The 25937-nt window shown below is 43.2% G+C and overlaps 1 protein-coding gene across 4 annotated transcripts in view; it reads left to right on the top strand.

The window, feature by feature from the left end:
* Positions 1-25937, top strand: part of UNC5D (unc-5 netrin receptor D) — a 484491-nt gene that overhangs the window by 433007 nt on the left and 25547 nt on the right. For all 4 annotated transcript variants that reach the window (XM_045821390.1, XM_045821389.1, XM_045821388.1 and 1 more), the window contains 4 exons: positions 8858-9026; positions 10642-10869; positions 18220-18369; positions 25317-25481. In XM_045821390.1, the coding sequence (XP_045677346.1) occupies positions 8858-9026; positions 10642-10869; positions 18220-18369; positions 25317-25481 (712 nt within the window). The remainder of the gene's footprint in view (positions 1-8857; positions 9027-10641; positions 10870-18219; positions 18370-25316; positions 25482-25937) is intronic.

The following is a 25937-nucleotide window of genomic DNA, read 5'->3' as shown; positions in this document are numbered from 1 at the left end:
CTGAGGAGGTAAGGTGCTTCCTGAGTCACAAACAAAGGGGCCCTTCCTGCTAGTGCGAGGGGAGCAAATTGCTGCCATTTCAGAAACATTCATTCTTTCAGGCTACCCGTTCTGTGCAGTGTAATAAAAGGAGCAGTTTATCAAATGGTACCGTAATGGCCGAGAGGGGTTAGATGCACCTTTAGCAGAAGCGGGTGCTCTTTTCCACGGTAAAATCACGACGGTTTCTTCACAAGGTCATTTAGGTTAGCATACAATGCCATCACCCCCAAAAAGTGAGGAGGGGAAGAGAAAGAGGGAGAAGAAAAAGGCGGCAGGGATCCTCACATTGTCATTTTATGATCTTACTTTCTGGGGGAAGGAGAGTTTCACCACACCCTGCTCGTTACCACCCCTTCCACCTCAGGTCCCCTCGGGCCACACACAAGCACCGTAAATAAAACTTGCCCTCATTTTAGTCAAAGTGCACCTGAAGCCCCCATGAGCTCACCATGTGAAGTGATTGGAGTGGTCCTGAGGAGTCTTTAATTAAAGATGCCACCGACTAGATAACAAAGGTTTGTGAATGTTGTTAATAGATCTGAATGGAAGGTGCACCTTAATTCAATAAGAGGAAAGTCAGAGGTTCGTGAGTTTAATTGCACATTGTGAAGAAACACCGCATACCGTAATTATTTTTATTTGTATGTGCCATGTCTTTTATTGCCCATGCTGGAAGTAGAAATAACCTGTCCTATTAAGATATTTAATATATATCATCCTTTCCACTTCGCTTAGTTATAGCTCAATAAAAATGCTGGGAGAAGACACCAGCCCATACTGGGGCTGCCCTCAGTGCTCCCTAACCCAGTCCCCACAGCCCTTCAAAAGCCTGGGTGATCAACCTCCTAACTGCCTTGGTTATCATCTTTAAGGCAAGCCATAATAACTTCCCAGGACTCCATAAAGTTGGATGCAGATATGGAGATTACGGAGGGGGTGCTGGCAGCTCAAACAGTGACGATAACGCAAAGGTCAGCCGACACCGTGGTCCGTTTGTGGTCTCAGGGAGAAAATACTGGACCAGGGGGCAGCCGCAGAGGGGTCTCTAGGTTCGCACATTAAAGTGAATACGCCATGAAAAGCCTGGTACCACCTCCCCCCACAGAATAGGAGATGGCCACATCCTAGTCCCCGGAACCTGCGCGGATGTTACGGTACACGGCAAAGGGGACTGTTTGGATGTGATTCAGGTGAAGCACCTTGAGATGGAGAGATTGTTCCAGGTTACGCAGGTGGGCCCACGTGAGGGTCCTTCTAAGGGGGAGGCAGGAGTATCAGTGTCAGACGCAGAGATCTGAGATACCACGCAGGGCTGGCTCACTGAAGAAGGGGACCCCAGCCAAGCAAGGCAGCAGCCTCTAGAAGCTGGAAGAACCAAAGAAGCAGATTCCTCTCTAGGGCTCCAATGACACTTCTTTTTAAAATTTATTTATTTTTAGAGAGAGGAGAAGGGAGGGAAAATGAGAGGGAGAGAAACATCAATGTGGGGTTGCCTCTTACGTGCCCCCTACTGGGGACCTGGTCCACAATCCAGGCATGTGCCCTGACTGGGAATCGAACTGGCGATCCTTCGGTTTGCAGGACAGTGCTCAATCCACTGAGCCACACCAGTCAGGGCTGATGACACTTTCATATTAGGTAGGTGAGAGGACTGACCTACAGAACTGTACAGTACTGTTTGTTTTAAGTCAGTAAGTCTCTGGCACGGCATGAATAGGAAACATGCAAGGCTCTATTCTGAGCACTTTATAGCTCAAGGCCCTACTTTCCCATGGCTTTGCCCAGTGTCTGTGAGCACAGTCTTAACAACTCTCATGCCAACGTTTTACCTTAAAAATTCCACAGGCTGGAGTGGAACAGCTGTTCTTTCCATGACCCGAACTCCACCCAACCCACGGCCACCAGCATTAACAGGACAGGAGACTCTAGTCCCAGCCCTGCCACAGTGAGATGTGACTTTGGCCATCTCACACCAGCCCGGGCCTTGCCCGTCCCTGTCCTCAGCTACGCAGTGCTGTTGGGTCTGACTTCTCCTAGCTGCTTTCCCCGCCTCAAGTGAAATGGTTCTGTGAAATGGGACTCGGGATTCCTCTAGAGAAGCCTGTTTTCCCCCATTCAAAATGTAAATGAGTAAACAGCCTAGCGGATATGAAAATGCCATAGCAGCACGCCGCAGAGATCACTCTTCCTCCTTTCCCTCACTGCTTTTACTTTAAAGTACCTTCCCTGAGCCATCATTCCACTCCTTGTAGTAAACAAGCTGAACGCAAGCCTGACACTGCATGAAAGATGAGGCTTAAATTGTGTCTAGGAACTGGTGATTTACACATGATTTGTGATTGCTTTAGTATATTAATTGGTAAACACCCTATGAATGTGTGTGTAAACGAAAGCCATTTAACATATGCAAACAGTTTAATCTCGAAGTGTGGTGGTGCTCAAATTGCAGCAAATTCAGATCCTCCCTCACGCATATGTAATTCCCCTCCTACCCCAGTACCCCAGAGCCCTCTGCACTCTCTCCCTTCCTGTGATCCTATTTCAGATAGTACCGGGTAGGTGACCCAGCTCTTTAAACCCTTTAATAGTAGAACCATATGTTTCTGTCCTCAGTGATTGTACTTGTTGCCTTTTGTAATCCACCAACATTAATGCTCTTTTCCCAGCCCCAACTAATGGAATACAGGGGTGGGCCAAAGTAGGGTTGTAATTGTGAGTATGCAAAACACAGAGTTTATTCTTCTTTTATTCTTGTTGATCTGAGAGCTAGAGAGTGAGATAGGTTTCTGACTCAAGCAAAAACAGAAATAATAAACCTCAAACCCTGATTTTTATCCACAGAATGTTAGCACCCTAGGTCAACATGTGAGTGTTTTAATGAAAGGAGAAAAAGAGAATAATATTAGTTAAAACTATGCATTTTCTTGGGGAGAAAACTGTAGAAGACTGGAGCTACCTTGCTTTCTGAGCTTTAATTTTAAGACAAAAGACAGCTTCCATCTATCTGCCTTTTATGTCTATTCCATTAAAATATGATTTAATTATGTATCGACCCAGGGTCTGGCATAGTAAAACTATCATTACTCTCCTGCCTGCATTCCTGAGTGATACTCTGGGTAAAGGTGATCAAGCCTACATTAATCTATAATGGAAACCATAAGGAGGAAAGGAGGGAGCAATAATTACGAAGCGCAGCATGGCAGACAAAAACAACAATGAAAATCTCATCTCAAAATACGGAGCCGGTGGTTTCGCCTGAAGAGAGTGACATGTTACAAGTCCAGAAGCAGGTCAAAAAATATAGAAAGCAGAAGCAAAGTGTGCACGGATACACCTGCCATGGTTAGCAGCTTCTGCAGTGCAGCTGACCTTCAACCAGCGTGACCTTCCGGTGGCATCAGTATGGGGGTGGGTGCTGCAGAATGTTAGTTCCTGTGTGGCGAGGTTTGGACCATCACCTCGTCACGACCCGATGCAGCACCTCTGTCACCCTCCACTACACATTTTACACAGCAGTCGGTGACCTTGCAGATTTTATTGTAAGAATTCTGGAAAAATTCTCCCTGGCTTCTATTTCCACTCATAAAAAAATAATAATTTTGACACTATTTCAACCTTAGAGGTTACAAGAACAGTATCAAGAATTTTTAGTGGCCCTGGCTGGCGTAGCTCAGTGGATTGAGCACGGGCTGCGAACCAAAGTGTCGCAGGTTTGATTCCCAGCCAGGGTACATGCCTGGGTTGCAGGCCATAACCCCCAGCAACCGTACATTGATGTTTCTCTCTCTCTATCTCCCTCCCTTCCCTCTCTAAAAATAAATAAACAAAATATTAAAAAAAATTTTTAGCTATCCCACATCCAGATGCACAAATATTAACATTTTACTACATTTGCTATATTCTCTATACATGTGTGTGCATATGTACAAACACACATAAATAAAATACACATGCATACACACATACATATGTTTTAACCACTGTGAACAAGATGTCCCTTTGCCCCTAAATACCTAAAAACAAGAAATTTGCTTACCTAACCAGCACAATCATCAAAATAAAAAAAATTAACATTAACTTAATATCATCTACTCCCTAGACTTTATTCATAGTTCCCGTTATCCAAAAAGTGTCCTTTATAGCAAATGAAAATCTAAGTCCATTCACTACACTCTTATCACGTGTCTGTAGTCTCCTCGAATTCAGAACAGTCCCTAAGCCTGTCTCTGTTTTATGACATTGGTGGCTTTTCAGAGGGTCGATGGCTTTTTATTTTGCAGGATATCCCTCGACTTGGGCTTGTTGGATATTTTCCTACAATTAGACTTGGGTTATGTGTTACTGGCAGGAATGTTACGGAACTGATGCTGAGCTCCCTTCACTGTGTCATATGGGAAGGTGTGTTCTGCTGACTCATCTTACTGGTGATGTTGATTTTGACAACTTGGGTTAGGTGGTGCCTGCCAAGATTCCCCACTATAAAGCAATATTTTACCCTTTGTAATTAGTTTCAAAGGTACTTTGAAACTATGTAAACGCATCCTTATTATTCTCTAAATGCATCCTTATTATTCTCTTGCACCAGATAGATTAGTATCCCTTCATTAAGTCTCGACTGAGTCAAATGTTAATATGATTGGTTGCCAAATGCTGACTTTCTACATATATTAGCTGCCTTTGTATTGAATGAAAGAGTTTTCCCTTCTCAATCATTCATTCATAGCCATATAGTTGATGAGTCCTTATGTTACTCAATGAATTATTATCCTTTAGTACCATGGTTTACTTTGATGCCCAAAGTTTTCCAGATTTGATCACTAAGAACCACCTCATGCTCCTATGTCCTTTCCTACAAATATATTTTACTGCTTACAACCAGCATATATTTGGCACTGGGGATACAATAATGAAAAAAAAACAGAAAAAAAATGTATTCTAGCCTCATAGAGCTTACATTCTAGTTTGTGGAAGGCAAAAAAATAAACAAACTAATGTCAGGGTGCATTAAAGGTCACTAAGTGTCAGAGAAAGAGAGAAGGCCAGTGTTTGGTGGAGGGGAGGCTGCACCTGCATTGCTCAGCATGGTCAGGGAATACCTCACAAGTAGGTGCCGTTTCAACCAAGAGGGAAGGGCGTGGGGGAGCCCACCATGTGGATCTGGAGGAAAACTCTTCAAAGGCAGCACCAAGCGCTCTGGAGCAGCTGTGATTCCTCAAGGCAGGAACAAATTGACCTCTCAGTGGGATTCCTCTGGCTGAGGAGTTGAGCTCAGATTGGGAGGTAAGGATGAAAAGCATCAACAAGGTACCTTGAATCCCCATAGTGCACATCTCTAAGGCATTGAAAATGTTGTCGAAGCATGCATTGATATAATGACAGTTTACTGAATAAATTGGCTGACTCCAAGAAGCACAGTTCCGATAGAAATAAGACTCATAAAAAGGCAGGAGGGGTGGGAGTTTGGGGTTGGAGAAGCAGAACCTTCACGTAATGAGCATATACGAGGTGCTTTTTATTCTTCTTTTAACTCTCAAAACAGTATTAGAGTAGCTGTTATTTGGCATGTGAGGTAAATGAGGCACAGAAAGGCATGGGCTGTCCCTTCTGCCACACTGTCTGGTTCTAATGACACAGAAAGGGTGACACGAGAGATGCGGTATCAGGCGTGATGCGGTGAACTGCACAGCGAGGACACACTGTTCCTTTGCCCCGCTGCTCATGCTCTCTGCAGCTGCTGCCCTCTAGGTTTCCCCTCCTATAACAAAACAAGGTCAGCCATGCGGGTCCTCCTGTCTGGCCAGACTACCAGGCAGGGTGCTCCTGTGCACCCTCTCTCACCGTGTGCATTCCGCATCAAAGCCGCAAAGCTGACCATTTTCCTCAGAACCCTCAGCTGCCCTGTGTGAGCAGAAATTTGAATTCACAACCATATTTTCATACAGCTGCTCAGCAAGCCACCTGGTTACATAGACCCGACTCTTAAATTATTAATCTTTTCCTATCTGGAAGTTTCATAAACACACATATACACACACAGCAAGAACACAATAAAAAAAAGCCCCATACGATCAGACTTTTCCATCTACACTATGGTATGTGATGCCCTGAAGTGGTTCATGTTATGGTCCCAAAATCACTGTCATTATTATTTCATAGTTGTTATTAGCCCACAGCAATTTTAGAAAACTGTGTCACCTTTTTTTCTAGCAGGAGCATGGCTACTTCCTTGTCATGCACTCTGTAATGTGGGAAAACTCACATGCGGTCAGTGCTTTCCTGATGAACCTTCACCTTCACCCAGGTCCAATTAAAGGCATCTCTTCCTGGCCTGCCCCCCACCCCTCCCGTCCTCAGAGGCCCTAGGTCTGTATCCATGACTACACCCAGCCTGTGCTTGCCCCCCAACCCACCCCCATCTTTCCTTGAGATGTCATGGAGAGCCAGCAATTTAACCAGAAACTTCCTGCTGGTAACAGAAGAGGAAAGTGCATCTGGCCACAGAGAGCAGGAGCCTGCGAGTAGAAATTAGGGATATTTTGCTGCCAGTGCTTTGACTGACTTCTCTGTGACCTTCTGCTGTTAACACCTGCCTCCCCAGGTGTGTGAAGAGCTTTAATTAATATTTGTAAATCTCCCTGATTGCCGCAGCTAAAAGGTAACAGAAAAGGGCAAACCTCTACTAATCATAGGGAAAAAATGGAGAGATTTTCCGTTTTGTTCCTTTGCCAGAGAGAAACCTGCACCCAGACACTGGTTTTCATAGCGGGAGGATTAGATACAGATTTTGATTTACTTCCTTTGCATTTGTGGAAAGGCCCAGTGCCTGCCTAATGCAAAGCCCCCGTGCCCTGCAGCGCCGAAGGCTGCATGTGCTCCGCCTGCGAGTCCTAATGCTGTTTAGGTTATTACCGGAAGGGGCCTTGCTATTCGTGAGTGTGAGAGTTCATCTAATTAGCTGATTTCAGTTCATTTGGCATTAAATAATTCCCCAAATTCCCATATGTTTGAACAATATGTTCAACAAGGGGGATGATTCTCTGAAAGCAATTAAATAGTTCTTTTTAGGAGAGCTTGTCATCGGTCACTCATAAGCATCTCTGCTATTCCTGTCTGTGATGAATGCAGACGGCAATTACAGGGAAAGCGCTTACCCCTCTCTAATGGCCCCTGGCACGCATCCACACGCAGCCTGCCACTTCCTGCTGCTGACAGTTCACATTGGCATTTCATAGTTTTTCCAGACCTTAAGTATATTGTTCTAGGTTGCTCATGGAGCATTTGTTATTGCTAATGCACCCCCTTTCCAAACCCACCTCCTAGCTTGCCTGCCCTGCAAAAGGTAAATACTGACATTTTTTCAGTTACCCTATGATTTGGTTGTATAGAAAGAATTGTCAGCTTTGGACAGTGGTTGCCTATGTGGAAGAGTGACTTTTTTAGAGTCATCTCCAGTGCTTTGAGGAGGGAGGGAGGCCGTGTGATATATTCAGGTCTGTTTTGGATACAGCAGATAAAAGATGTTTCTGTTCCATTGTGTGCCATGGCTTTTATTGCAGCAGCAAATTAGAGATGATGAACCAGAGTGTGACCAGGACCAACTTGAGCGAAAACAAGCAATGTCAACAAAAACAAGTCAGAAATGAGTAACACGTTAGATGTACTCATAGAAAAACTGTTTTTACAAGATCACAGAAAATGGTATCTTTTAGTACTGATTTTCATCTTCATCTTGCTCAAGAGGTCACTTTTGGGCCAGGGATGACACATTTAAATTCCCTTTCTAGGTGAGGTAAGAGAAAGCATAGGCAATACCAGTCCCGTCTCCCGTGTAACTTTGTTTCTTCTGAGAGTGCTAAATTACTTAATTGGCTATCTTCTGTATCATCGTATCTCTTACAAGTGAAAGTCCAGCAAAAAAAAAATAGGCTGTTCAAAACTGACTACTATCCTATAAAGCATCCCACCTTACTATTTAGGTTCGGAGATTAAAAACAAAAGACAGAAAATGAAAGAAGGAGGCATTCACTGAGGTGATATTATTTCCCCTTTAATTAAACTTCACTTTCTTTTATCAGTTTCATAACTCTGCATTCCCACTGTAAATAACTCACAATACAGAAAAACCTGAACACCAGCATTGGGTGGAATGATTTTAAATTTAGATCTAAAATAGAAAAGATGTGAAAGATGTATATTTATGTATTTGATTATGCACATTACAATGAACTGTGTACTGTGCTATCACTTTATAACCTATGTGTCTGTGCAGTGGCAGAAAATAAATGTTTTCAAAACCAGAAGAGACGTCCTCAATTCAGGTGTGTTTGTTGAAGTGTTGCTTTATTTCATAATAATTTGTTTTATCCCTTCCTAGCATCAAAAATATTTGGAGAATGTGTTAGAAGAAAGGGATCTGATGATAAGATTACCAGATTAGTGTATCTATAATGTTGATACACTAACTGTATCACCATTGATACTGGCCAAAGGACCATGAGGATTCGGCAGCTGGTGTGTGACACACCAGCAGCGTCTTTGCTTCCCTCTGTTCCGCCCTTTATTATGGAAGGGGCATTTGTCATTTTGCTTGTCAAAGCCTAGACTTGAAATCTAGGCTGAAGCACCATCTGTGTGCTTGAGCAGCTCAGGATGAACGGCTGTGGTCAGACCAGCTCTCTGCACTGCGCAGTGCTCTCCGGGAGGAGTCCTGGCAGAGGGCTGCTCGGCCTGAAGAGAATCCAGGCCCGCAAGCAAATTCTCGCACATGCCCCTTCCTTCACATGCTTCTCTCTTTCATCCCTTCCCCACTGTTAAGCCTGCAGTCCGATGGATCCGAGGTGCTCCTGAGTCCCGAGGTCACCTGTGGTCCCCCAGACATGATGGTCACCACTCCCTTTGCACTGACCATACCACACTGTGCGGACGTCAGCTCTGAGCACTGGAACATCCATTTGAAGAAGAGGACACAGCAGGGCACGTGGGAGGTGAGACCCTGTTCTTCCTTTCTGAAAAACAGGATTTGGCTCCCACCTATGGGATAGATTTTACCTTACAGTTACCAGCAAGAGTCACCTGTGACATTTGTGAGCATTTTCTTGTTTTTCAGAGGGTTGGTGACATGTGCTTTATAATGCCCTGAAGGCATTATTAGTGGTTTTCCAGGATAATGGAATAGAGAGATGAGAGAGTCCTGAGCCATTTTGTTCAGTTTTAGAATACAGTTGTAGTTACCCACACAGGCACGTACCCTTCCATACCTGTCTTTGGTACATAAAACTCTGTCACTCTATCTGTTGTTGTCATTGTGGGGATTATATGGAATTATATGAATAGGGGTTATATAAAGTCACTGTATCTGTTTAGTCATCTTAGGGATTATAACAAATCTACATTTAAGTATTCAGGAACACAGTAGGTGCTAAATATACAAGCTATTTTGGTGAATTAATGAATGCATTGAAAATTATTGAGTGTCTGTTTCCCTATATATATGAGCACATGGAAAAAAGTTATAGTACAAAGCAAGAACTATAGAATAAAAAAGGAAAGTGAAGATGCGTGAGACTAGAGTAACAATGAGGGAGGCGGTCATGGCAAAGAAAGACTGCAATGGAATAGCTGTTTTGCGTGGAACCTCTGCTTGGTCTGTCTGATCGGGATTCCTTTGATGCCCGTCTGAAGTCAGTTTGCATGAAAGCAGCTGGATTATCTTGTTGGAACACAATGACCTGTTCCAGCTTGCCCTGGGACTATACCTCCCAGGAGGTGCTTCCAGCAAAAAGAGTAAAAGGGAAGTCATGTTTCTCTGAGAAGAAAAATGCCAGTTGCTGCAGTGGATTGCATTTCCTCTGCCCAGCTATGTCTGCAAACTGGTCTCCATTCTTTGTGGAAAATGCATTCTGCTACTTACTCAGTCCTCATAAGCCACAGGCAGATTTCCTGGGGCATGAAGTGCCATGGGCTTTCTAACGGGGCCAGGTTTGGGTCTCTTTTTCATTCCATTTTGCTTTGCCTGGATTTTCACCCCTTCAGTTTCTCTTCTCAGCACTTCCTCACAATCTTTTACGTCCAGATGGTGTTATATTTATGCTCTGCCAAACCAGCCACACATGCCTAAGTTCTTATCAGGAAGAGTGAAATATTCTTAGTACATCTTATCCAAACCATTTATTTAATGGTTCCTCATGGATGATTTTGGTGAAATGAAAGAGGATAAAATATTTGAAAAAATATATAGTTCCTTAAGGATATTGAAAGACATTTTCAGAAATCTTTTTAAAAACATAAATGTTTGCTTATTGCTATTGATAATTAAGACTTTGTTAAATTCAGTGTTGAACAAATTAACCAAAAATAGTAGTACGTTGAAACTGATGTTGGGTATAACCTATTAAGCAGAATTCCAGCACTGAATATAAATAACCATTTCTTGCATTTCTGATGTAAGCCATTATTTTGATAGAAAAACATTTAACATCAAGAAAATTAGGGCAATGAAAATATTCTGAAAAAAAAATGTTTGTTTGCTTATGTCCTTGGAAGATAATTGTTCATTCACATCCTATTTCCTAACTGAGAGAACACACTTTTTCCCAACAGGAAGTGATGTCAGTGGAGGATGAATCCACATCCTGTTACTGCCTTTTGGACCCCTTTGCATGTCATGTGCTCCTCGACAGCTTTGGGACATATGCCCTCACTGGAGAACCAATCACAGACTGTGCCGTGAAGCAACTCAAAGTGGCAGTTTTTGGCTGCATGTCCTGTAACTCTCTGGACTACAACCTGAGAGTCTATTGTGTGGACAACACCCCTTGTGCATTTCAGGTCAGTCTTGTCTCTATAATTCTTTGGGTGTTGCCAAAGTATAGGGTATCCTAAAGATCAGTATCAAAAGAGAATTCTATCGCTGAAGGTCTGGAAAATGAACCCACACCTCTGGTTTGTCAGGGATACCTATCTTGAAGAAAGAGCTGTGTTTACTCTGTGTCCAAAAAGGTGCTTAGGGGTTTGGTAACCATGGAAAGAGAAGGGTTAAACTAATGTGTAAGGAACATTGTCTGCTAAATTATAAAACTGATGAGAAGTGTAGTTGGAATTCAAAAAACAGAGACCCAATTCAATAGAGGAATTGGAGAAGAATTTTGGAGAACTTTTGGTGAAACTTCATGGGTGGCTGAGATGTAGGAGGAAAAGAGGAAGGGAGACCATGTCAAGGAAGAAGAATGGCATGAGCTACAGACACAAGAGTTATTTGAAGTGCAGAGGCAGTGAGAAAATTGCTTGAATCAACTGACAGTGGTAGTTAGAGAACAACAATTATAAATCATACCTATCACCAGGCAGTTATATTATATTCTGGACACGTAGTCTATTACTTATTAGGGCTACTAGGGCAGAGATGGTTCAAGGTTTCTTTCCATTTCTGATATTTTTAATCATGTAAGATTTACTTTACATTAGCTACTCACAGAGAGTGGGGGTATATTAATAGCAGCAAGGACAATACAGAAGTGCCTGTGTAAGCCTTGCCCATATAAATAGCATAGCTCTCCTGACAACTCATCCCAGATCCCTGCTACTCCAGTCCTGGATCATTAAGTCCATTATGCAAAGCATTTCCTCAGTAACTAGCTTTTAAGACACTGAGCTGCAAAACTCATGTTCACCGAGAGAGGAGCTACAATGACCTGAATCCTGAACATAAGCCAGTAAGGATCACACGGTACCAACCCATATTCCCAAACGCTCCCCGGCTGTCTTAGGTAGCACAGGTCATTTTGAAGGGCACGCCAAAGATCTGGCTGCCCATAAGAAGTTTTTCACAGCAGTGCAATTTTGTAGTGGAGAACTTCAGTGTAAGTAGTTACACCTCATCTTATGATTGGCATCCTATGTACTTCATCTGGTTTCACCAACCCTGCCAAGAGGATAAAATACCTATGACTTTCAGTAATCAAAAAGCAGGAGTGGATGGAGACTTTTACTATGACTTAGCAATTGTGAAAGGCACCGTGACTCAAGCTGGATGGTTAGTAACTCAGCTGGATTGGGAAGGCTGAGAACACTGGAGGAAGCCTGCAGGGCCTTGGAGCGCTTCCAGTCTCCTGGCTCACGCAGGGAGCCCGCTGCTGCCCCCTGCGACTGTGCGGGTCTGGCCATCACAGCAGCTGTGCGCATCAGCCTTCACAGCCAATTTGGAATTTTCTTTTAATAGGGTGTCACTGCTGTTGAGTTAAACCTGTGAGTTAAACGTTTTATTCTAACAGACTTTCCAGATATTCTGTTTTCATTTTCTGTTGATTGCTACCAGATTCTACAACAGCTCAACTGTTCACAGATGACTATGAATGAGGCCCTAAACACAGCTTTTCCAACCACTCTCCAGTCCTGCGGGTAATATACTCTTCTTAGTCAATGCTAGGGAAAATGGGATTCTCACTCTAAATGGAATCCAAATACCTTAATTTCATCATTTAGAGATGTTTCTTAAAACTCTTAATTTTGCTTTAGAGAAATATTTTTCAGTGGAAATATCTTCAACTCCATTTTTCATAGCTATTTACCTCCAGTGATTCTTTCCCTCTCCGAATACATCAAATAAAGCTGATCTGAAAGTTGGGTTTGGCTGTACTTGTTACTGACAGGATGTCTGTGACAGCTGCCATGGGCAGCAAAGGACACGCTTCCCCCTTGGGGTTCTGACAGAGCAGCGGCCTTGGTTGAATAACTCCTGTGACCCACAGAAAGATTAAAACATAACTTGTAGCTTTTCTGAGCACAACTGTTTTACTCCCTGGTCTTCCTCTCTGGGTTTTGTTTGTGATGGGATCTTGCTCTCTGGATTTTAACCTTGCCAAGTCACTGTGTCGAGACCCCTTTACACAGCTTCATTTAAATCACCTTAATATCCCAAATCACCTCTCTCTGTCTTACTTGTCATGGCTTCAAATGTAGTAGTCAATTAGAGGGGAGTATTAGGTAGTTATTAGCCCATTCAAACAGTTCCCCTTTCAGAAAGCCTTGGCACCACCTTACTTTTTAAACCCCTGAGAGGCTTCCCGTGTTAGTACGAGCTTGCCCGTTTCTGCAGCTCTAATAGAACCCTGACGTCCTCGGAGTCAACATGTAGGTTTCCATGAAGCATCTCCACAGAAACTGTCTCTCCAGGAATTTGCTGTAGTCACTGGTATAACAAAAATGTTTGTTGGGATTTGGAAATAGATACAATTGTGTTTGCACAGTTGCTGTATTTGTTGTGGTATATTTTTTATATCTGAAAGAAACGACAGGAAAAATACGTGCCCAACTAGAGCTGCGCTCTTAACCAAGACAGGAGCCCAGCTAATGGGCATGGCTGCGTTTCCTCCGCCATTCATACCGCACTGGGAGCTTGCGTTCTCCGAAGCCCACCCCTTACTGGAAGACCCAGCTTCCAGACCCAACGCTCCTGTCCTCTTACACCGTGGGGAGGGCCTGGCAATATAATGCTCCCACCAAAAAAAACCATATATAGTCCTTTAGAGGAATTGTGGTAATCAAACAGAAACATGCCCCATTTTCCCCCGTGCCCTCTTTCCCCATGCATCTTGCATACAGAGCTACTATTCTTGCCTCATTTGTTCTGAAGACATTGTATCTGAATCATAGTAGTTTCTTTGAATGACAAAAACAAGTACCTCAAACACCTTGGCAAAACATAATTAAATTAGTTTCCGATTTTTTTTGAAGAACTTCTAATAACTAGATCTAAGGCATCTCTGTGAGAATTACATCAGCTCAGGTAGGTTCTTTAAAAGTAAAAATGCCATCTGTCTGAAGTGAGAAGGAGGTGAGAAGGACCAAATGACTTCTTGTCCTGCTGCTGCTGTGGTTTCTGTAATAATTAGAGCTGCCATTTTGTCTGAATGTTTGACATCACCTCCTCTGATGAATTCAGAGCAAAGGTTGAAGCATGGTGATAGAGTTTCAAAGCAGTAACATTTGAAGAGTTAGGTTTTTGTTATTCTCTTTCCCTCTCTCTCTCTCTCTCTCTCTCACACTCACACACACACACCAAACAAACCTTGACATAGAGAAAGCAAGGAATTAAGCACTTGCCCTATCTTATAAAAGAAAAGAAAAAAGTAGTTTTTTTTTCTTCTCTGCTGCTCCCAGCACTCTTATTCAGTACCTCTTGGTACTCATTACTTACTTGGCATTAATGTGGATTTAGAATCTAATTTCAAAGGATTTCCTCCAGATGTAGTTCTTGTATTTATCAATAATGCAACCTTGGGAAATATTGTTCACGTAAAGCATTTAAAGGAAAACACCACAGCGACATAATTTTTCTGTGTGTGTGTGTGAGCACGCTTAAGTGCAATTTTGTCTCATAAATATGTAAATTTGGCCTACTTGGTTTAGTATCCCTGAAGCTCACCTGAATTCTGTTGCCTGTCTCATTAAATCAACATAAAGAGCTCAGTGAGGCACAGAGCACGAGTTTCATGGCCACAGCTCCTGGAACTGGATGGCTAGCAACCCCCAATGTGAAATGATGAAGTAGGGAGACTGGAAAAACCACCAACCAGAGCCTTTAGCTACATATTATATGCAAGAAACTGGCCAGACCCTATTTTCTAGTTTAACTAAAGCAGATATCAGTTTTACAATAGATTTAACCGAAGGTCTTTGTTACGTAGGAAGCAGATAGGAGAAAAACAAGTGACTATCAAGGCCCCCACTGGGGCGGCACATCCTGTGGGTGACTCAGAGCTGGCTCAGCAGAGTCGTTTGTACCACTGACCCCTAACCCAGCCAGGCAACAAAATCACCTGAGAAGCATTTAAAAATCTAGATGTGCAGGTGCAGCCCCTGAGAAGAACACCATAAGTTAGGGGCATAACTGGGAATTCTGTGTTACGTAGAATTTATTCTATTTGAAGAGTGTTTTAAAGCTTGAACTTGGGAGCTCATTTCTTTAATTCTGCAATCAACTGTGCCTTTACAAATACGTAAGTACGATGATTAGTTCATTGTTGGGTGTCTTCACTTCTAATAATGAATTGTTTTGTTACAGAAGAACTACAATTGCTTAATATTTTGTGCAAGATTATGAGATGCTTTTATATAGTTGGTTCAATACACACAATAAGTTTTTTTAAAAAAGAAAAAATAATCATGGTTGTATTTAACTTTGGAGCCCTGTACCAGAAAAATTTCAAAGACACCATTTCCTCTGTGATAATTATAAGCAGATATCCATTTTTTAAATTCCTAATATCCTCTACTCCGCATTTCAGAGACTAGTTAGTATATATTACCCCAGGGCAAACACAGACTAACTTATATATCTTTACACATATGCCGCACCAATGAAAAATTATTTATGGGACAGAATTAATAGTAGGCTGACCATCGTATTTTCTCCTTTAAAAGAAAAAAAGCAAGCATAGTATAGAACGTGCAGGGAAATTTAGGGGAAAAAAATACTAGATGATGAACAGGTTGCCCTGTTCTAGTCTTAGCTTAGTCACTAACCGTGTGGCTTTTAGGCAAATCACGTCCTTGGGGGAGGAGGTGTGCATGTCTTCCCCTGTGAAGAAGGCCCTCTGTGACTGAATATTTCAGGAAATTCCCTGCTGCTGTAATGACTCTGTGTAGTTTCTAAGTATTAAAAGAGCCTAGCTCTCAGCGATGCATGACCTCAAAGAAACCATTCTGTCTCCTGCCCTCGGTTTGCTTCTCCAGATCTTCAGGCCAGTTAGGCTTAAAGAAAAGGGGTTACGCTACAGAAAGGCCCATCAAATAGACTTTGAAGAGTCAACACTGTTGTTATTCTGTGGCTTAAACATGGTTTTAATAAGCGCATTTCTCATTAGTACTTGTTTCTAAGCTTGAGCTAGCATTGCAAAACCAGGTTAGTATATTATCATGCAGATTATTTTGCTTGACTATGCATAAACTCAACTAAGGAACTGAACCCTAAAGAAAAATAAGCAGCTTACCTAAGACCACACAGAAATGAGATTAGAATCCTGTGTTTCCATTTCAATTTATGAGATTAGTACTCTTTAGAAGTATATGTAGTCCCCAGAAGATTCTTCTGCAGCACTTAAGTCCCGAGCACTGTTCCTCTAAACTAAAACACAAGTCCTCAGCATAGCAAGCAAGAATCCATGACCTGGTCATCACCTTGAGCCACACACTGTCCGCCCTAACCTATTCCAGCTGTCTGGGTGCCTTGTACACCCCGTGCTCAGTGTCTGGAAAGCACTCTCCTGCCTTTTTTTCTGGCTAGACCTAATTCTACTTGAAGGTTCAGTTCAAATATCACTTCCTCCGTTAATTTCCTGACGCCCTCCCTGGCCTCTCCTCCCACCTGGGTCAGGCACCCTTTGACTTGCCTTAACTTCCCAGGCACATATATATTGCATTACTCAAATACTATGTGCCTACTGACGGTCTCACTAGACTGAGCTCCTTGGTGGCAGAGACAGATTCATTTCTGTACAGCAAAAGTCCAGCTCAAGCATAGCTCCAGTGGACACGCATGAATCTCAAAAGAAGGCACCAGTGACTAGCATCTACAAAGGACCTAAAGTCAGCATTCGGAATGAGTTTCCTTTTCTCCCCACCCTGCCACTTTCTTTCCACTGTTTGAGGCCCTCACCAGACACTGGCAACCATGTCGTTCTACCCAATTCTTATACCCACAACATTATGAACCACTTAGCACAGCACCGTTAGGTACCGTAATCACTACTCATGTGTGAGGATTTAAACTTAAAGTAATTAAAATGAAAAATTCAATTCCTTCGTCACTCTAGCCACTTTTCAAGTGCTTAAAACCATGGTAGCTAGTGAATACCAAGTAGCTCAGAGACAGAACATTTCCATCATCACAGAGTTCAGCACTTACCTAAGGGCCCCAAGAAACACCTCACCACTAGCAAGACCAGAGAGCTGAAGAAAATGACATTGGAATTGGATTATTTTAGCCTAACACAAGATACTAGCAACCTATTTACATGTACATGAAGGATTAAAACCAGGCAGCTGCTTCTTAGTTAGAAATGTTTTATTAATGTTATTTTATACATAAACAAGGGGTAGATAAACTTTGAAGCTGTTTTACTCACTGGTAATTGAAATTTATATTTATAATTAAAACTTATTTATATTGCCTTTGTAAACCTATTTGCCTGACTTCCTACAACCTTTTTTAGAATCTAAAAAGATTATAGGGTATAATTAAAGGATTTTAGTTTCCTTATTTGTTTAGCTCTGCAAGAAAATTATAACCAAATTAATGGTGATTTTAAAAAATGGATTTAGGGAGGTCTCTTGTCTCTAGTAACCCCTAAAAGCCTCAGCTCCACAGCAGTTTAAGATTTTACAGAACCCATATCCATTGTTTCACTCACTCTATCATTTCTCCAGTGTTTCTGAACCACGCAAATTTGGAAGCAATTAAATGGTTTAATTGTATGTGCACATACATTCAATAGAATATATGTGCATTGCATTTGCATGAGATTTATTTACAATGATTTCTCAGTGAAGATGCAGAAGTATTTATCTCAGGAATTTGAATTTTTTTCTGAGCTAAAACTGACTTGATAACTTATTTTTTGCCTTGGCCTTTGGCATATTATTGTCTATGAACATTAGTACAAATAAACATGATATGTTCACTCAGTAGCATCTATTTTGAGCTAAAGGATAAATATGGATAATGTCAATGTTAGTGACAAACAAGTGAACCAGACAGGAAGGGGGGTCTGTTTCTACCTTTATTGTGAAATATGATGATGTGTCAGGTTGGGTACAAAAACATCCCGATTATGGTAATATCAAAATGAAATTCACACAGCGGTGGAGAATCATCATTGTTAAACCTTGCCTGGTGCAATGAAGGTCTTCTAAAGATAGGCATAGTGTGTTTAAAAGGCCAAGCAACATAATAACAAAGAACAGCTGTTTCTTTCTGCCCAAATCCTATTACTTAGGCACTTTTAGTCCTTAGTCTTGACCTTGAAAGGGTGGGGGGTGGTAAGAGAGGCCTGCATCCATTGTGCTGTTTGTGCTAGTTCTGGGAGAAACCGGGGAGTGAGCATTCATGTCTATGGGAAGAAAAGGCGGAGAGCATCAGATACTTCATTGCTATGCTCTTCTCTTTCCCCTGTGCTGTAGGAAGTGGTTTCAGACGAAAGGCATCAAGGTGGACAGCTGCTGGAAGAACCAAAGTTGCTGCATTTCAAAGGGAATACCTTCAGCCTCCAGATCTCTGTCCTCGATATCCCCCCGTTCCTCTGGAGAATTAAACCGTTCACTGCATGTCAGGTACTGGCCAATTGGGTTTCTCACAGAAATAGCTTTACTTTTACCAGCAAGCATGTCACAAACCCTGGGGAGGATACTCTTGACTTTCCCCCTCCTTTAAAAGAGTGAGTGTAATCTCCAAACTGTCAGAGAAATGTAACAGTTTGGGCTACACATAGGAACTTAAACATATTGTCATAAATTCACAGGTTTCTAACAGGTGGGGGAAAAGGTGCGTACCGTCAGATAATGTGACACCTCTCTTCTGTCCTGTTCATATTATTGCTCAATAGAAATGGAGCGTGGTAATTTAACAACTGAGAGCAAGGTTTGTATGTTGGTCTGTTTTTATTAAAATCAACTCATTACAAGATACTGTTTTAATTATGGTCAGTAATTAAAAAGCTGGATGTCAATGAGAAACCTTTCAAGGGTGATTTTGAGCTATAGAAGGTAGTCACTGGCTGGGTGGGAGCAAGAGGTCCATGTCCTAAATATATGAATTGCCTGCTGCCAAATGAGCTAATTGGGCAAGATGTGAAGAAGAAATTATAAATTCAGAGGCAAAGAGAGGATAATATGTACAAAAGATCTTTTAACGTGGGACTCTGTCATTAAAGTCTTCGGAAATTCCCAGGAAGTTCTGTTGTCATAAGCAGCCAGCTGGTCTACCATAGTTTCTTAAGCCAGAGTCATTGGTGCTGCAAGTGACAGGACATTTCCTTAACTCCAGAAAAGCTTCTGTTGCACTCGTATTGATCTGGAATCACAGGAGGCCTTCCAACCTCATTCTCCTCATCAACATACCATGCAGAGAGCCCTTTGGGTTTTTTAACCTTTCTATCCTGGCAGCATTCATTACAAAAACAAAAAAAACTTCCACAAGTTATGTAAGCCAAGTCACAAAGAGAAAAACCCTGATTGCACCATAAGAGTTCAAAAAAGTTGCACTGCCAACCCTTTCAACTTCTGAGATTCAGAATTTCCAAATTGAACAAGCTACATTTTCCTATTTACTTTCCAGGCTTCTCATTACCCTGGGAATTGCCCCTTTATGTACAGTTTTAGTGCATTTGAGGGAATAATAACTTCTCTCACAGCTCTGAACAATTTCTTTTTGGCACATTCAGCATCTTTCCTCACGGAGGGAGGTTTTCTGTGAATAAATATATTGTTTAAGATGTTCTAGGCAGGCCTGTGTGTCCCTTTTTCCCAGAAGGCAGTATTCAAAGTTTCTGGTTGAAACTGAACATCAGGGCATTATTAAAACAAGCACTAATAGTCATGCAAATTCCTCTGTATTAACCTTTATAGGTTTAAGGTTGTCACCTCCCTGGATCTCATGCAAGTGACTCAGTCCAAAGTAACTATTAAGTTTAACACCTGGAGATCAAAAATCAGGTGACAGAAACATAACCTTTCGGCAGCACTTAAACACTAATTCCAACACCAGGGGTTCCAGAGGGAACTCTGGGCAGAAAAGGCTTGGGAGGCTAAACGCTTGCCGACCCCAGAGGATGCAGCAGAGCCAGGCAGAGCTAAAGGGCATTGGCTCTCGGGAAACCCAACAAGCTTTACTGCTGGGACGGGCTGGATTGCATGGAGGTTGTGAACATGTATAAATATTTGCCTTCTGTAATTCAGCATAATTTGAAAGAGTCTTGGAAGGCTGAGAAACAATTTAATTTTCTCTGCACCATGAGGCTTGCTGCTGAGTTTTTGTTTCCACTTCATTTTCTTACCCACAAATGGCTTTCTGCTTTATTCCCCCCTCTATCCCCACCACCCCTGCCACCAATTTTCTTGCCCCGTCATCACCGAAAATCCCACGGCTTGTGCAAATACATACGGTGCCGGTCTTAAATGGCCATGCTGAGTTTGCTCCGGGGCATCGGATGGCCATACTGTGGAAAGGGTTTGTGTTTAGCCTGCTTGAACCTCACGTAGCACATTGTGTGCACCGACATACTCGGCATGCAGAATAGAGAATGGCTTTGCATTAGGACTTAGTGGACAGAAACTAACAGAGCTACCAAAAGACAGAAACTCCCATGACCATTTCTGACATCATTTATGGGTCCCTCCTACAACTGGTAAGTCTCCCTGCCATTTCCTCTCATCTTCCAACCTCGTACATGGAAGACCTGTGGCATCCTGTCTTCTTATTCCTCTCTTCCTTTCTCTCACTTTAAATCAGAAATCTGGGAATCAACATATTCCAGTTGGTACCCAAGGCCTACTTTAAGAAACATTCCTGTTTTCTTCTGGGAAAAGTGGGCTGCCCCAGGGAGGTACTTGCCTGGGAGGTTTCTAGTGCAGAGAACACGCGCTCTGTCAGATACCAGCCAACCACGGGAGAAATGTGTTTCGAGTGCTGTGGATTCAAGGCTAGGCCCAGAGCTCTGGGACGAGAGCCTCTGTATAGGAGGACAAGCTGGCTTTTAAACGTTGTTGGTGGAGGTTCTGGAGGGTTACACTTCATGGGATGCTGTGCTACAGCCCTGCTGAGTGTGAAGCCAGGTGTGGTGTGTGAGAGGAAAGAGGAGGTGGTGTGAGTTCTTCGATGTGGTTGCAAAGTATCCATCAACTTTGATTTCAAAGAACAAATGAGGCCCACAATGTTAGTCTTCCCAAAATCAACAATGAATCATACCCCCTTTCATCTCAGGCGTTTTTAGAGACTCTGCCACAGTTAGGGTCATGCTATCGCCCCCTCTACAGATTCAGAAACCCTCCCCTTGGAAGTAAATATCTCTGCTCTCAACAGGTTCCCGAGTCCTGCGCGCCACTTAACCGTGGTTTCATTTAGTCCTTGCTGACTGTGGAGTGGAGGAGCTGTAATAAACAACTTACAATAAAATATTAATTAATTTTTTAAATCCTCCAGTACACAGCATCAGGCTGTCACCTCCCCGGGATAAAAGCAGCTGTCTTTCCAGCATGCTCTGTGGCTTGGCGAACCCAGTGACTCTCCCCTGCTGGGACGCGATGTACATTCTCTCTCCATCTGCTAGGAACCTAATTACAAAGGGAATCAAAAGAAAACATTTCCGGAATTCTTTAAACATGCATACCTTTGCCCCCCTTTGTCCTCCCCTATTTCTTACCCCATAATTCCTCTCAGCTCAGAGAGCATCTTGGTGTTTTTTGGTTTTGTTTTGTTTTTTTGGAATAAATGAAAGGAGAGATGATTGCTCTGAAAGCACACTAATCACAGTGCTTCTAATTCTATTTTTTTAATGTTTTGTTGAGCACTAATGGCAGCTGCCACTCAAGTCAAAGAAAAAACATGTTCTTTTGATACTGTCATAAAATCAGATTTTTCAAGTGCCTTGGTTGTGTGCAGTGAAATGGAAAAAGAAAAAAGGATTTTTGTGTTGCGTGCTGATTCTCATATCTTTAGGCAAGGACAGATTATTTCTGCAGTGGGCATTCTTCTCCTACCTTTCTTCTAGTGTTTTCAAGAAAATATGTGAGAAATTTAGCAGTGATGCCAGAGAAGACAGTTTCCAATAAACGGTCAGCGTCGTTGCGGGGTGAGGGAGAGGTAGCTTTACCTAAGATTCACACCCACTACAGAAAACATAGGTTTGCTTCAGAACTGGACCTTGAGTCCAGCTCTCTCTGGCCCTGCCAATCCAAGAGCTTACATTACAATGTAATGAATCAAATTTCAGGTTTAGAAGACAAAAGCTACCTCAGCTAGGTTAGTAAGGCAAAACCACCTTAATTATGTAAAACTGCTTATTCACACAGACCTAGGTTATCGTTAACTCTCACTGAAGGGTGTGGTGCAGAGTAACTCTGTACACATTGACTGGTTTGCAGAAGAGCGTTCCTTCGAGGGCTATGAACGTGAGAATGAAGAGCGAATAGGGCAACAGGTGAGGGAAGCTCTTGAGGGCCCGGCAGGGGGCCGTGTTTAGCACGGCAGGCATCAAGGGGCTGTTCTCTGTGCCGCCACCCCAGCAAAGGAATCTTGTCATGAGAGGTGGTCTGGTCACAGGGGTGCCCCCCACTCATTATCAGAGGTAAAACAGAGACCACCATGCTGTTTCCTGAAGAGCACCCATCACCTGCTTTCTGTTCACCTCTTCAGGGAGGCGCTGGCCCCCTCGTCACCTCTGCGCCGTGCAGACTGGAGGCAGGAAGACCAGGGGCTGGGTTCCTGAGGTTTGCTATGGGAGGTGAGGGAAAAGGACCATAAATGGAGACAGGAAAATTGTAAAAGCAGGCCAGTGAGAGTGAGGTGGCGATAATCAGTTGTCAAAAGGTAGAGTTGCCAAAGGAAAGGCCAACTAACGTGACTTGTAGTGGTTAGGCCTATAATGCCAGTGATGGGCGGGAATGAAATAAGTACCAGAGAGGTAATTGTTGGAGTCCTCCACAGAGAGATGGCAGTTGGGCATGTATGAGCAGTTGGGACCTTTAAGAGCTCAGCAGGCAGACAAGAAGTGCTGGAGGCTGAAATATGAGGTAAGGGTTTTGTGCTTTGCAAAACAGGTGGAGGATCAGGAAGAGAAGCAGGAAAAGGGTCAGACTGGACCAGGGGAAGAAATGGCAGGACTTGTGAACACATGCTATTTTTATCAGGGGTAGGATTTTGTGCAGGCGCAGTCATTTGTGGGTGTTTTAGGGAAAATGACTTCCCCTAAACATTGCTGGCAGGTGCACCAATCAGAAGTGCCCTCTGTTGCCATGTCTACCAAGATGAGATCATCAATAAAAGCCTCTGTAGAGGAAGAAAGCAGAAAAACAACTCCATTCCTTGGGCCTGTGCTGGCCTGCTGGTGGTATAAGCAAGTCATGGCCCAGCCAGGGCTCCCTTAGTGGCCATTAGCTTAGTGCTTCTCCCAGCGTGTCCCTAGAAGAGGACAGTCTCTGTGGATCCCATCCGTGGCACCTTTCAGTGCTGTCCACCTTACATCAGTTCCTGAGAGAACTTCTTCAAATCCACTGGAGTCTAACTAGAGAATAGTTTTGGTCAAGAAAACAGCAACCACTTAAGCCATTTCAAACAAGGAGAAATTCAGCTCAGGGAGTTGTGAGCTCACAGAACCTCCAGAAAGCCTGGGAGAGCCAGGGTCAGAGAAAGCCACCCACGAGACCAGGAAACCAGCGGTTCAGGAATTTCAGGAGACAGTGCTGAGGCAGACGGCTCTCAGGGAGGGGAGTGTCCAGAAGCTGCTGCAAAGCTCACGTGTGCTCACAGCCAAGGCCGTTGGGTCTTTGCTGATGTCAGAGGGGCGGTAGTGGCTTCGGTTCTTCCTCTACTGTCCAAGTCCAGCACAAGTGACCCTGAGGGGCAGGATGGGAATGTGACCTCCCTGCTGACTAGGGCATCTGGGACATGGAGTGTTCAGGCTTCCAGCCCCCGCCCTGCAGGGGAGAACTGAGAAAGGCAAAGCAGCATTGCGTCCTAACAGCCCAAATCCTGCACAAGATTGAAGTCAATGAAACACTACACAGTATCGCACATGGAGACCTTCTCTGAGTCCGTGTTTCTACCTCTCAAGACAAAGGTTCATTGCCTTTCCCTTGATTCAGGATTAAGAGCAAACACATGAACAAAAACGCACAGTGCTTACATTTCTTGCTGCGATATGGGGTTAATGCTTGAGTTTCCCTCTCATACTCCCTGCGAGCTGGCTCTCCTGTCTTCAGGTGTGCAGCAACCTAAAGTCCACCCCCTCCCCTGCCTCCCCGCCACCAGGGACTATCCAAACTCAGGCTCTGTGACACTGCCATCATGAAAATTAGTAAACCACAAGTGTGTGCAGCAGAGCTCAAGAATAACTGGGTAACTCATAGTTCCTCAAAGTGAGCAGACTGAATTTTAATCATGGCCCGTGGTCTCATAATACACACTGACTTCATTACCAATCACACTTCAGAGTTTCAACTTCCAGACTATCTTCCAATGTTAGTATCAGAGGAATCTGTATTTATGGCAACAGATAAAGGTGCAAATTAATGAGAGGAGAGAAAAAGAAAGGTAAGGATTAACATTACGAGAGACTGGACATGCAGAATCATTGCCAAGGACCCAGCCCAATTCAAGTAGTCATGAGACTTTGTAGTAGATGAAAGTATATCAGTTTCTGATATTCTGACTTCAGGGTATCCACTGGACCCGGGCACAGTCCATTCAGTGGCAAACACGAACTGGTAAGGGGATAGATAGAGGGTGATCTCTACAGATTTTACAATGTCCCCCCTCATTTAGTAAAAATTATTTCTTGCTACTCAGTTGTCTCTAAGTCCCTGGAGAGTAGGGACCGAACCTAATTTCTTATTGTTTCTTATGGCTTCTCCAGTATAATGCCTGGGCATTAGCAGGCAGCACACACAGCACTGTGGAATGGGTAATTGAATGAGAAGCTGGCAAACCAGCCTGCTGCGGGGCGGCCCGGTGTGTGTCTGTCTCTCTGGAATGTGGGTATATGGATGTGATTTTGCAGCAGGTATAATTTTTATGCTAGATACATTAGCAATATTGTGTTCTGTGTATACAATTAAGCATGAGTGTGTGGTATGGGGACAAATGCTGGTCAATTAGTTCTTTAGCATAATATGCATTTATGTGAGAAAGGAAACCGTACCCCAGGCTTAGGTTGAAGGATGGACCATAGGTGTGCTCTAAGAATACATTTTAAATGGAAAAGCATTATGATTCATGTTTGATGGCATTCTTTCTAATTGTGTCACCAAGTGAAATCTGAGCTCTTGCAGTGTGTTTTTGGAATCTGAATGTTATCCATTGGAATTGACATTAATTACTTTTGTACTGCTTGGCATATGCTGGAACATTATTTCTACAATTCCACCAAAGTCACTTAGGCAATTACCTCTGCTGCAATCATCGTCATCACCATCATAATTATTGCTATTAAGTCGCTCCTGTTCTCCACTCATCTCAGCCGGGCGCTGCACGCCACAGCCCTCTTCTCTCCCCCTTCTCCCCGCAGGAAGTCCCGTTCTCCCGCGTGTGGTGCAGCAACTGGCAGCCCCTGCACTGTGCCTTCTCCCTGGAGCGCTACACGCCCACCACCACCCAGCTGTCCTGCAAAATCTGCATCCGGCAGCTCAAAGGCCATGAACAGATCCTCCAAGTGCAGACATCAATCCTAGAGGTGAGTCCTTGGTCTACAGGCCTCTTGACCCCATGTCTAAAGGGCAATTAGAGTAATACACCTATCACAGTCGTGCTATACAGGGAGCTGGAAAGAGCTTCAAAGTGTACTCTTTTACCCCTCATTACTGATTGGACAAATCATTTGGCTTTTACTTTCTCTGGCAACTCTACCTTTTGAAAACTGACCATCTCACTCATTGTCATTCAACTCTTGTAATCTTCATTATTGATAAGGGAGAAGAAACTTTTTCTCAGGCTTCAGATTAAACTGAGCTCACCACTGGTCATGAAAACAATGCATCAGAACTTAGGATCTGTGAAGGGACCTTTGGGGAAGGACTGCTACAGAGCTGTTTATTCAGAAATCCACCAGCAATCTAATAATAGTCCACGGTAGGCTTGGAATAGTGCAGTAGACTGTTCTGTGTGGCATGGGCCCAGCTCCCACTCGGAG

This window comes from Phyllostomus hastatus, unplaced genomic scaffold, assembly GCF_019186645.2.
Source record: "Phyllostomus hastatus isolate PE091 unplaced genomic scaffold, TTU_PhHast_1.1 phas_scaffold_46, whole genome shotgun sequence".
NCBI lineage: Eukaryota > Metazoa > Chordata > Mammalia > Chiroptera > Phyllostomidae > Phyllostomus > Phyllostomus hastatus.
Note: the sequence above shows the minus strand (reverse complement) of the source record. Positions and strands in the feature narration are given on the sequence as shown.